At 41.7% G+C, this 13,317-nt stretch overlaps 1 protein-coding gene and 1 long non-coding RNA gene across 2 annotated transcripts in view; both read left to right on the forward strand.

The window, feature by feature from the left end:
• Window positions 1-1,478: 1,478 nt before the first annotated feature.
• LOC106081096 (uncharacterized) lies at window positions 1,479-2,422 on the forward strand. Its single transcript, XR_001220315.2, has 2 exons — window positions 1,479-1,772; window positions 1,865-2,422. It is a non-coding gene; the product is annotated as an uncharacterized LOC106081096 (long non-coding RNA).
• Window positions 2,423-7,824: 5,402 nt separating this feature from the next.
• Window positions 7,825-13,317, forward strand: part of LOC106081099 (activating signal cointegrator 1 complex subunit 3) — a 61,881-nt gene continuing 56,388 nt past the window's right edge. The window contains exons 1-3 of the mRNA XM_013242826.2: window positions 7,825-8,020; window positions 8,111-9,774; window positions 12,602-13,300. Coding sequence (XP_013098280.2) covers window positions 7,875-8,020; window positions 8,111-9,774; window positions 12,602-13,300 — 2,509 coding nt within the window. The 5' untranslated portion in view covers window positions 7,825-7,874. The remainder of the gene's footprint in view (window positions 8,021-8,110; window positions 9,775-12,601; window positions 13,301-13,317) is intronic.

Raw genomic sequence — 13,317 nt, forward strand, 5'->3', positions numbered from 1 at the left:
TCTTAAAATAACCCACATTAAAATTTCAGCGAAAAGGAAATAAATAAAGCTTTTATGGGCTTCAGACCCTTATCCTGGAGATCGGTCTATATGTCAGCTATATCTAAATAAAGTCCGATCTCATCCATATTAAGGTCAGATATCAGGAGGCTTAAGATAACCCACTGCTTCAAATTTAAGCGAAATCGGTTAATAAATAAAGCTTTTATGGGCTTCAGACCCTTATCCTGGAGATCGGTCTTTATGTCAGCTATATCTAAATAAAGTCCGATCTCATCCATATTAAGGTCAGATATCAGGAGGCTTAAAGCAACCCACTGCTTTAAATTTCAGCGAAATCGGGTAATAAAAAAAGCTTTTATAGGCTTTAGAACCTTTATCGGGAGATCGGTCTATATGTCAGCTATATCTAAATATAGTCCGATCTCATCCATATTAAGGTCAGATATCAGAAGGCTTAAGATAACCCACTGCTTTTTGCTGCTTTAAGCGAAATCGGTTAATAAATAAAGCTTTTATGGGCTTCAGACCCTTATCCTGGAGATCGGTCTATATGTCAGCTATATCTGCTTCAAATTTAAGCGAAATCGGTTAATAAAAAAGCTTTTATGGGCTTTTGACCCTTTATCGGGGATTGGTCTATATGTCAGCTATATCTATATATAGTCCGATCTAATCCATATTTAGGTCAGATGTCAGGAAGCCTTAAACAACTTAATGTTTCAAATTTCAGCGAAATCGGATAAAAAATAAAGCATTTATGGGCACTAGACCCTTTTTCGGCAGATCGGTCTATAAAGCAGCTATATCCAAATATGGTCCGATTTGGCCCATTTAAGAACTTAACCAGCGTGCATCAAAAAGACGAATCCGTGCCAAATTTCATCTCAATATGTCAATTTTTGAAGGCTGTAGAGTGATTACAACAGACGGACAAACAGACACACATCGTTAAATCGTCTTAGAATTTTACGACGATCCGAAATATATACACTTTGTAGGGTCGGGAATTGATTTTTCGATTTGCTGCAAACGAAATGACAAATTGAATATACCCTCTATCCTACGGTGGTAGGCATGGCGAAACAATTAAAGGTGGTCTCATTTGTACAACAACCACAAATCATATGGTGCAATCCGCTATTGTGTCATCAAGCTGATCGACGGTTTGCCAACCCACATAAAGAAATTTGTGTACGTGTGCGTACATGAGCAGAGAATATCTGAAAAAGAAGATGACAACAAAGAGAATGCAGACAAAAATCTGAAATCTTAATACCGTCGAACCTGGCCGGCTGTTAACAGATGTTCGCGTGAGACCACCTTGTTAAATCCGCCTTGGGTGGTGGGAATAAAAACGATGTTCCGTTTTTGGCAAAGTCTGCAATTCGTATACACGATGAGTACGGTCATGATGTACCGTCTAAAAGGGCCATTATGGTAACGAAAATTTCGCCACAGGTACATACTGCGCTTAAAACATACCATCAAAGCGTATAACTATGCTGCTAAACGCCAAGTCTTAATTGCAATTTAAGTAGGGAACTGAGAGCATCGTTGCCAATGTTATATGTTGTAATATTTGCAAGAAGCGCGGCTTTTTTTTCTCCTATGCAAAACATTGGCAACATAAAGCAAAAATTTACCATAAATTCTTGACAATTTTTCTTGGCATCATTATTGTATTGAACAGTTGGTAGTGTGCATCGTCGTAAAAACTAAAGTTCTTGGCCGTAGAGAGGAAAGGACAAGAAAGTTGTAAAACTTTCTTGGTAAGTTAACTATATCAGATGTTATTAGCAAAATTTCTCTTGAGTTATGAATGTTTTTGTGTATGTGTGTGTGTTTTACTATTAACAATTAGCTACAAACTTATTTGAGCAAAACAACGACCGAAGAAGACGCTGCTTTGTTTTTCTACGATAAAGCTGAAGACGCAGTTTAAAAAAAAGGAAAATGGGTGAAAAACGTGGAGCTGACAACTCTTCCAAAGAAGAAGCCAACAAAGCGGTGGTAGAGAAACGAGGACGAGGAAGACCACGGAATGATCCAAATGACACTGAGAAACGCGTTGCACCCGTTAAGCCAAAAAGAGGTCCCGGTCGTCCACCCAAGGCTAAGGGTCGTGGCCGACCCAAGAAGGATCCTGAGGATGCCGATGATTAGATGTTGTTGTAATAGTAAGGAATCTGACACCGCACGCTCCCTTTGATCAAGGCTGACGTCGTGGTATTTTAGTGACTGTTTATTATATACATATATATTAAGAACTTTGTTTATTAACTTCTTTCGTTTTTTTGTTTCATTTTTGGAAAATTGTAATAATTTGTATTTTCAAGGAAGGAGTGGAAGAACAAACAGACTTTTATGATAAATAACAACAATTGAATAAATGTTTACGCTAGTTTAATATTCCCCTTAATATGTGCCACATTTTATTTGTACGCCAGTCATCAAACAATAATAATTTGAAACACCATATGAAATTGTAATGATTTTTGAGAATGTTATCTCAAAACACTTTTTAATGCCTTTATAAAAAGGTTGTCATGAAAAGCGCGCCAAAAATGCAAAATGATGCTTTTAGAAGCTGTATTGTCATTAGAAAAAAAGTAACAGTTTTTTGTGTTTGAACGTTTTACAATTGCTCAGAATAGCTACAGCGGTCTGCGAATATAACGTCCGGTAAACGTTTTAGGATAGACTCTAAACAACTGCTGTGGAGTATCAGGCCGTGGCATTTCTGTTACTGAAACCTCGACTAGTACAGCGGCGTCACTAGCTAATTGATCTGCAAAGGCCCAGTCCCATATAGTTCGCATGCCTACAATTTGGCTAGTGGAAGAACATGGAAGGAGATTTGCTCTCAAGTTTATGAAGGTGGTGCTTCGGCTCTTAAGACTCACCAATGGGGAGAGAGATTCCCTTCAACAGGCACGGAGAATGATATCTGGTTACGCAAACCTGGATTGTCCAGGCAGAAGTTCGGATGAAAGACTGCGGAACATTCCGTTCCTAGGATAGCTAAGGCTAATGTTGTTGCTGTTGTTGTAGTAGTAGTAGTGTGTTATACACTGAGGCTAATGTCTTTACGGACAGCTTGGCGATTGCTGTTGTAAACACATAGGAAGAGAGCTGCATATCGATTAACATGTGAAGTGTGATAGCTAATGGAATGTTATCTGTATCCTCTGACGTCCTTACTGAAATGCCAGGCCCTCCACATAGTGACTATGCAGGCTAGTATAGGGGTCATCATCGCTCAGCCAACATGTACCGTTGGCGGATACGACGGTTTACACGGAGACAATGGAATGTTGAAATAAAGAAAGTAATGGCAGGTCTATCATTACAGACTTTATGGTAAACGAAGCCTTGAGAAGGTTCCAACCACTTGAGTCTCCCAGATCCGATGGAGTATTTCGGAGTTATTTCAGAAGGAGGCGGCTCTTCATTCTCTTCATTTTTTCACGTAACTAACTCGCAGGGTATGTCCCCTATATATGCAGTGCATTGCGTTGGCAATTACGAATGTTAAAGGTTGGAGGGGGGAAAAGAGGGAGTAGTGTTTATTGATATTAGTCTTAAATTTCTGAACGTCAATGTCAATGGGAAAGACATTAGCCGGAAATCGATTCCACATACGAATGGTTCGGGCGAAAAATGAATTATCTCGGTAATGCATAGTTCGGTCGACTGGCCAATCAATTACAAACGGGTGTGAGTTCCTAGCAAGTCATGCATTCCTGGTGAACATCCTAACGTCAGGGATAAGAAGACGAATATCTCTGGAACATACGCCATGAAAATAACGATAGAGCAAAACAACGCTACCCACATTCCGACGATGTTCAAGAGAAGCAATAGAGTTGGATACCCTACTGTCAACCCGGTCAAGTAGCTCCAGGGATGCTTTTTGAGCTCCTGCCCATTATCGGCCTAATGTAGGTAGTATAGATATTGAGAAGATCAAAAGAGGTGAAATATTTCTTGCACCGGTTAAGATAGCCCAAACACTTAAATGGTTCTTTCGACACTTCGAATACGTATTTTGACCAACGGACATCACATTGTATCTTCATGCCCAGAACATCAAGAGCATCTGACTGTTCAATATCTATACCGGCGATAGAAATCTACGATTGAAGTGAGTCAGTGAATAGCTTGTGAGACAAGAAACCGCACTGCGTCTTCTGTGCGTTAAAGTCTACTCTGTTCATTCGATCCCACTCGGAAATGGCCAACAAATCCTGGGAGGGCGTCTCATTCATAATGCGTCTCCTGTCCACAATTTCTTGAGGGCTGGGCCTATGGTCGAATGAATATGAATGACACAGACTACTGTCATCGGCAAATGTGTAGACTGGAATCGAAGTCTGACCCAATAGATCGTCAATGAAAATAAGAAAAAGAGAAGCGGGAAGGATAGAACACAACAAACTGCTACAATAACAACAACCATCATGAATAACCTATAACGGATTCTGACTGAGGAGAGTTTTCGTCTGAATTCGTGGAAAAGCCCACTGGTCGTCGTGGAGAATGGCGATGGAAAAAAAGTGAGTGACTGGTGAGGGTACTGAAGACTATTCGATTTCGGCCCATAAACATAAATATTATGTATGAGGCAGCTACTGTGGCTATGAGACTTATGGCGATACAATTGCGGTATGATCTAGGCGATGATAGGTAACCTGGATGAAATGAAAGGATTTTCGCATCGGACACCAGAGACGACACTTGAGGTAGAATACGAGGCGGTTGAGTTGGACTGAAATCTTTTTCGGATTGTACGATCCTGTAGACGGAGATGTTAGAATGGCTTTCGGTTATGGGTCAATTAGGGCTACAGTATAGAATAGCTACGAAAAGTGACAGCTTGTGGATGCAATGTAAGCTTTCGCAGCTAATAGACTTAGACACTTAAGTGGGGACACAATACTAGACTCCAACCAGCATTAGGACATCTGAAGTAGATTTTTTCGGGGTTGCTTTTTAGTATTTAGAACGCACAACACTCGATTATTGGCTAGGTGTATGCCTATAGTGGCATAGGGCGGATTAATATATGCACCCTATTTTCAAACTAACCTGACGTAATGCCTTTGAACATTGCTAGGCAAATTGCTGCGACCCCTGCCGCGAGGGTAAGAAAGCTTTTTCTTTGGTCTTGCGTCACCTATGAGAGTGGTGTTATCCTTGATACAATGCTCGATATCCCTTAATATTGTCTGGGCCGCTACTTGATTGACATTGGACATATGGCAACTATATCCAAATCTGGACCGATCTGGGCCAAATTGAAGACGGATGTCGAAGAACCTAGCACAACTCACTGACCCAAATTTCAGCAAAATCAGAAAATAAATGTGGCTTTTATGGGCCTAAGACCCTAAATCGGCGGATCAGTATATATGGCTGCTATATCCAAATCTAGACCGATATGGACCAAATTAAACAAGGATGTTGAAGAGCTTAACACAACTCACTGACCCAAATTTCAGCAACATCGGATAATAAATGCGGATTTTATGTGCCTAAGACCCTAAATCGGCGGATCGGTCTAAATGGCAGCTATATTCAAATCTGAACCGATCTGGGCCAAATTGAAGAAGGAAGTCGAAGGGCCTAACACAACTCACTGACCCAAATTTCAGCAAAATGTGGGCCTAGGACCCTAAATCGGCGGATCAGTCTATATGGCAGCTATATCCAAATCTGGACCGATGTGGGCCAAATTGAACAAGGATTTCGAAGGGCCTAACACAACTCACTCTCCCAAATTTCAGCAAAATCGAATAATAAATGTGGCTTTTATGGGTCAAGACCCTTAATCGGCGGATCGGTCTATATGGGGGCTATATCAAGGTATAGTCCGATATGGCCCTAAAGAACTCGGCCGGCAATCAATCCTCTTCCCTTGCCTTGTTGTTGTTGTAGCCACATGTCTATATGTGGGGATGGCGATCCTCGTCTAGCTACTGTGGGTGAGCAAGCTCGTTCCGGTCCAAAAGACCGATCGCCGCAGGAACATGATGGCCATTGTTTATTTAAAGGCGCCTTGTCATATCGAGCATCATAGGCACTGAGTATTTATGCATGAGCAGGTGTTGCCCGGCCTCTCACTGAAACTTTCCGCTCGATACCGCTGCAATTGCGGTATTCTGTTTGGAGCATTCCATTAACCGCAAATTGTGTGCGCGCCCGGTAGTTCGCAGCTAAGCATCTCATGGTAACAATGAACACCACACAGATCGGAGCTAAAAATTTCAGACTGTGTGGTGCTCATAGTTATCCCGTGGCGGATATAAGAAATTCTCATCATTAATACTATACATACATATGTTCCATACCGTTCAAGTTTTACCTCAATATGGGGCCTTCTTTTTCATGCCGATTCCGAACGGCTTGCCGCTTAGCGATACTTCTTGTTAGAAAGTTTTGAACATGGTAAGAGGATAACCACGGCTGAAAAATATTTTTGGCGTTATAGGCGGCCAAATTAATCTCTTCTCCACGGTGGTCTCCCACTACTACTATGGGATTCCAGTTTCCTTGTCTTCGTATTCATAGTACGCTTTGTATACTTGTTACCAGATAAAGATTCTTCATTTCTGGAAATTGTCATCATGACAGCAAGAATTTGCTGAGGCCGAATTACGGCTTGGATGATGGAGTACGCTTTGTACCGAATGCAATTTCTACTTGTATTTAATGGACATAGTACCGCTTTTATACACATTTTGATGTCAACTCTTTTATAAATTATGTTAGTTATCAGACAAGTGCCCGTACAATAAGGGCCTTCCCCAAGTAATTTCCCTACTCAAGTGATCTGTGTCGCCGATGGCCACTCTGCAATCGTTTTCGTAGCGCCTGCCGTTAAAGTTAATGCAACTTTTTATTGGGAAAACATTCTGGAATCCGCTTTGGAGCCGTGGGCTCGCAAACATTTCTGTTGTAGTTCATGGACGTACCAACAAGACTCTGTCACATAAAGCAATTGTAAACCAATAATCTAAACAGAAGCCAAAAAATCATATTCCGCATTTCGCTGACCAATTGGCCTGTGCGACTGAATTTTCTGAGATGAGGACTTAAATAGATACCATTGTACCAAGGCGGATTTATAAAGGTGGTCTCATGCGAACAGCTGTTAACAGCCGCCCAGGCTGTTCTCTTCCTTGTTATCTTCTTTCACGCATATTCTCTGCTCATGTTTGCATACGTATATACACACTCACACAAATTTCTTTGGGTGTTTCGCAAAACGATGACAAGATGGCGATTCGCACCATATGATTTGTGGTTGTTGTGCAAATGAGACCATCTTAATTGTTTCGCCATGCAATTGTACGGGAATGGGCCAAAGTACCAGCAGATTGCATTCGTGCAGCTTCAAATTCGTTTTTAATTACTGACTCGGAGCAATGGTTAAGGCTACAACCGATTGCCTTGAAAGATTCTGGATGGATTCTGAAATTTAAATTACTTCCTCACACATTTTGACACATTTTAATCAATAATCAATATTTTCACAAAAAATGTGGACGTTCGAATTGGTAACATTTCGTGTCAGCTACCCTGTATATAAAGCTGTTGAAAAAGCATTTGATATTTGAAATCCGTTATAACCTCTTATCTCCTTTTGATCTGCCTTGAGCAATCCAGCAAAAAGGTGTTTCGATAACATGTGCCACAACTTATTGGCCTCACCAGCATACTCTGTAAATCTAAAGGCCCCATAAGATCTTTCAAACAGCTGATATCATATAATACGCTACGATACCGCTCACACTAATTAACCCAAGCGATTTGGTGATTTTCACTAAATTTCCCATTGTCGACAGCGGCTCGAGAGGACAACATTCGAAATGTCGGAACGTCTCAAGGAAAAGGACTTGCCGCGCTTTAGTGGATATCTGCGAGCGAATACAGACCTGGAGGCCAAACTCCTTCTTAGTCAAGACAATGGAGAAGTTGAGGGTATACGGCAGGAGAGAAACTCCTTTTTAAAGAAGTAAGTTTTGAATCACCACGCAGGCATCTTCAATATGTTGTTATTGATAATATGATGTTATCTTTCATTTCGCCCCGTCCCAATCAACAGTCAAGGCGAAGAAAAACAAACAATAACCGAAGTTTTGCAACAAATGCCGGCGGACCGAAGGGATCAGGTGAAAATTCATTTCCAAAAGTTGCGAAATTTAGTTCAAGAATGCATGGGTTATGACGAACAGCCCTCGGTGATCGAACATGCTGCCTTGTTTCTATTCTGGCTGATGCTGGATCAGAAGGTTATCACTGTGGCTGCAACAATGCGGGTCCGCAGTATATTTGGCACCATATTTGGCAACAGATTGGCTATAATTCATCAGACTGTGTGGTCCGTAAGAGAACTCCTAGAAGACTATGAAGTTGAGGATTTAAAAAATTGGAATAAGGGCATTGGTAAAAAATCAAAAGAGCAGAAACTTTGGGGCGATCATATAAAACTGAAATTTGAAAAGGTCCCTTTGGAGGAGTTGACAAATCTTATGGATTTGGCTCCCACCGCCATAAGCAAGAATTCGGCATCCTTGGGATTTTCTATGCAATGGAATCAAGAGTCGTCCACGCCCTCCAAGTATCACAAAGTGGTAGAAACTTTTCTTGAAATGTCTCAAAAAGAGGAACAATCTCATTTCATAATCAGTCTTTCGGAATTACTGAACTCCAAGAAGACAAACAATGAACTGCAAAACGATTTGATTGAACTGTTGGGCTTCGACTACTTCGATCTAGTGCAACAAGTACTAAAGGATCGTAATACAATAGCAGCACAATTGCAGGAGTTGGACCAAAAGGAAAAGCGCACAAAACGCTCCAAGCAAATACAACAAAAACAGAACAATAAAAATACGAATGGCGGTGGAGAATTACGTCCTACTGTGGCCTCACAAGTTGTGGTACAATCTGCTCTGGAGAAAGAGTTGTGCAAACAAAGTCGCCGAGAGGAAAAGAAAATGCAAAGATTAATTCAAAGTTTGGGTCGCTCGGATAAAGACGAGGACGAGCAGGCACAGGCTTTAAATCCCATGCAATTGAGAATGCAACAACAACGAAGATTACTTGAGGTAGCCCAACATCAGCCATTGCTGAAAAGCACTCAGGAATTCAAAGAGTTCCGTTCGACTTTGCCTGCCCAAGTTCGCTACCCTTATGTCTTTGATAGCCAACTGGAGGCCAAACAACATGCTGGCTTTATAGGAGGCAATCGAATATCATTGCCTGACAATGCCGAGCGTATAGATAATCGCCAATATGAGGAAGTCAAAATACCAGCCACCGAACCACCACCTCTAAGTGTGGGCAATAATCGTATCAACATTTCCGATCTAGATGATATTGGCCGTATGGCATTTGCCAATTGCAAGCAACTAAATCGCATACAATCTGTCGTTTATCCAGTGGCCTATCACAGCAATGAGAATATGTTGGTGTGTGCACCCACGGGGGCAGGAAAAACAAACGTCGCCATGTTGGCCATAGTTCATACTATACGCTCTCACCTGGAAAATGGAGTAATCAATCGTGATCAGTTTAAAATAGTTTACATTGCCCCCATGAAAGCCTTGGCCTCAGAAATGGTGGCGAATTTTTCCAAACGTCTAAAGGAATTGAATATTGTGGTCAAGGAATTGACGGGTGACATGCAGCTGACAAAGGCGGAAATGCAGGCGACACAAATATTGGTGACAACGCCAGAAAAATGGGATGTCGTTACGAGAAAGGGTATGCTAAATGTCTATTTTTCCCCCTATAGCTTCTAAGCCATATACTCTTTACGAATTTGAATCTCTTGACGTTTCGCTTATTACACAGACATCTAATTATTAACTCTTGTAATGCCGCTTGTAACAGCTCGAATTATTGAACTTAGTCATCAATTTCTTCACTACCATGATATTTTCGATGCTTGTCCGCCCGTTGAAAGAACGAATGATGCTACCGCTTTCCACAAACTCCAATCAGAATGCAATCCAAACAATCCGACACGTTTTTTTGAATTCAACATCTTTGAACCTAAAGCTGCCATTCTATCCACGTAAAACCTGAGTATTGAGGGCGGTAAATTCCTTGCCAGGATTTCCCTTGCAACTACCGTAATGACACAAACATCTGTCTGAAAGATTGTACACTCCTTCGGCAGTCTCAGAGACATTGATATTGAGTGCGTAGGAGTAGACTCCCTAATGCCGTCCCTGACTCTGTCATGGAGGCTTCAGTGAAGACCGAGGTCTTATGGTCGTCAAACACAGCGAACACGAATTTTGAATGACCTATTCTAAAACGGTTCTCAGTAGGTGCCAGATAGTCTGAGACCCTCCTCTTCCATGGTACCCAGAACGGGACTATGCCAGTACTTACTCAGTCTCAGCGCAACCTTCGCGGCGCAGTTCCGAATATACACCTTATTATTAGGCATATCCAGCATCGCCACCAGACATGCCTGCGTTGTGGATGTCAACGCTTCCGTGATTTCGACGCAGGCCGGCCTCTGGAGCTTTTTCAAATCCTTCGTTTGAGTCCTCATATCATCGGTACTCCACCATTCCAATGCGTTGAATGCCACACAGATCGGACCTCAAATTTCCAGCCTGCGTGGTGCCCACAACAATCCCATGAAAGTGGTAGTTAGGCGGCGCTGAAGACTGACCTTGAGCCATATAGGGTCTAGATGTAAGGAGCATCCCTGTATCGTGGGGGAAGTTTTCGGCCTTTGCAGCGTCCGAGGTCGTCAGTTAGTGTCGGGAAATGAGTCTGCGACCCATCTGCCAGATCATAGTTGTATTCCTGGTAGAGATACATACATATCTAGTTAAGGGATTTAGGAGGTGAAGGAGACGGACTCAGATTCCATACTTTTACTTTTCTCCCAAAATATGTTTTATATCCCTAATCGATTTGAATTTCTGTCTGAGAGAAGGGTTTAGGTTATGCTTTCTCTCTGGAAGGGCGTTGCCCCCGATGGCTTGACCAAAATTTTGGGTTGCCATAAGATTTCAACAAAATTTTGCTTAAACCTACGCACCAATTCCCGAGTGGCGTTTTGTTGAAAATTTGTAGTAAAGGGGAAATTGGGCCTTCCTTTTGATAATAAAAACAAGTAAAAACTATATATGACACGGATGTCGAAAAGCCGAACATAAGTCACAGTGTCAAATTTCAGTGAAATCGGATTATAAATGCGCCTTTTATGGGGCCAAGAGTTTAAATCGAGATATCGGTCTACATGGCAGCTATATCCAAATCTGGACCGATTTGGGCAAAGTTGCATAAACATGTCGAAAAGCCTAACACAAAGCACTGTCCCAAATTTCAGCGACATCGGACAATAAATGCGTCTTTTATGGCCCCAAAACCTAAAACCTAGATATCGGTCTATATGGCAGCTATATCCAAACCTGGACCGATCTGTGCGATATTGCAGAAGTATGTCAAGGGGCTTAACTTAATTCACTGTTCCAAATTTCGGCGACATCGGACAATAAATGAGCATTTTATGGGCCCAAAACCATAAATCAAGAAATGGGTCTATATGGCAGCTATATCTAAATCTGAGCCGATCTTGACCAAATTGAAGAAATATGTCAAAGGGCCTAACACAACTCACTGTCCCAAATTTCAGCAAAATCGGATAATGAATGTGGCTTTTATGGGCCTTACACCATAAATCGGAGGATCGATCTATATGGCAGCTATATCCAAATCTGGACCGATCTGAGCCAAATTAACGAAGGATGTCGATGGGCCTTACAAAATTCACTGTCCCGCATTTCATCAAAATCGGATAATAAATGTGGCTTTTGTGGGCCTAAGACCCTTAACGGGAGGATCGGTCTATATGGCAGCTATATACAAATCTAAACCGATCTGGGCCAATTTAACGAAAGAAGTCGAAGGACCTAAGACAACTCACTGTCCCAAATTTCAGCGAAATCGGAAAATAAATGTGACTTTTATGGGCCTTAGACCCTAAATCGGAGGATCGGTCTATATGGCAGCTATATCCAAATCTGGACCGATCTGAGCCAAATTGACGAAGGGTGTCGAAGGGCCTAACACAACTCACTGCCCCAAATTTCAACAAAAGCGGATAATAAATGTGGCTTTTATGGGCCTAAGACCCTAAATCGGCGGATCGGTCTATATGGGGGCTATATCAAGATATAGTCCGATATAGCCCATCTTCGAACTTAACCTGCTTGTGGACAAAAAAAAAGAATCTGTGCAAAATTTCAGCTCAATATCTATATTTTTAAAGACTGTAGCGTGATTTCAACAGACAGACGGACGGACATGTCTAGATCGTCTTACATTTTTACGCTGATCAAGAATATATATACTTTATAGGGTGGATATTTCGATGTGTTGCAAACGGAATGACAAAATGAATATACCCCCATCCTTCGGTGGTGGGTGTAATTATGTAGCCTATTTCCACCGTGAGCCGAACTCTATATTCTCAAACCTCAAACCTTTGACTTTAATATAAAAAATAAATTTGTATATGAATTTGGTATTTTTTCTCATCTGTTTTCTTTTTTCTATTGAACAGGTGCTGGAGATGTGGCTCTCATTAGCTTGGTTAAATTGCTGATTATCGACGAAGTTCATTTGCTGCATGGTGAACGTGGTCCAGTGGTAGAAGCTCTGGTTGCCAGAACTTTGCGTTTGGTTGAATCCTCACAAAGCATGATACGCATAGTGGGTCTTTCGGCCACCTTGCCTAATTACATAGACGTCTCGAATTTCCTGCGTGTAAATCCCATGAAGGGCCTTTTCTATTTTGATGGACGCTTTAGGCCAGTTCCTTTGGACACTTGCTTTATTGGGGTGAAGTCTATAAAACCCCTGCAACAATTGGCAGATATGGATCAGATTTGTTATCAGAAGTGTGTGGAACAAGTTCAGCAGGGTCATCAAGTTATGGTTTTTGTTCATGCCCGCAATGCTACCGTCCGCACTGCCACCACCTTAAGGGAGTTGGCCCAACAAAACCACACAAATGCTCTATTCTTGCCGGATACCAATAGCAGCAATTATGGTTTGGCGTTGAGGGCTATACAAAAGTCTAGAAACAAACAATTGGTGGAATTATTTTCGGCAGGGTTTGCTATGCATCATGCCGGCATGTTGAGAACCGATCGTCAATTGGTGGAGAAATATTTTGCAGAAGGTTATATAAAAGTTTTGGTGTGTACCGCCACTTTGGCCTGGGGTGTTAATTTGCCAGCCCATGCGGTGGTTATAAAAGGTAGAAAGCGATTGTGA

This window comes from Stomoxys calcitrans, chromosome 2 (genome assembly GCF_963082655.1).
Source record: "Stomoxys calcitrans chromosome 2, idStoCalc2.1, whole genome shotgun sequence".
Lineage (NCBI taxonomy): Eukaryota > Metazoa > Arthropoda > Insecta > Diptera > Muscidae > Stomoxys > Stomoxys calcitrans.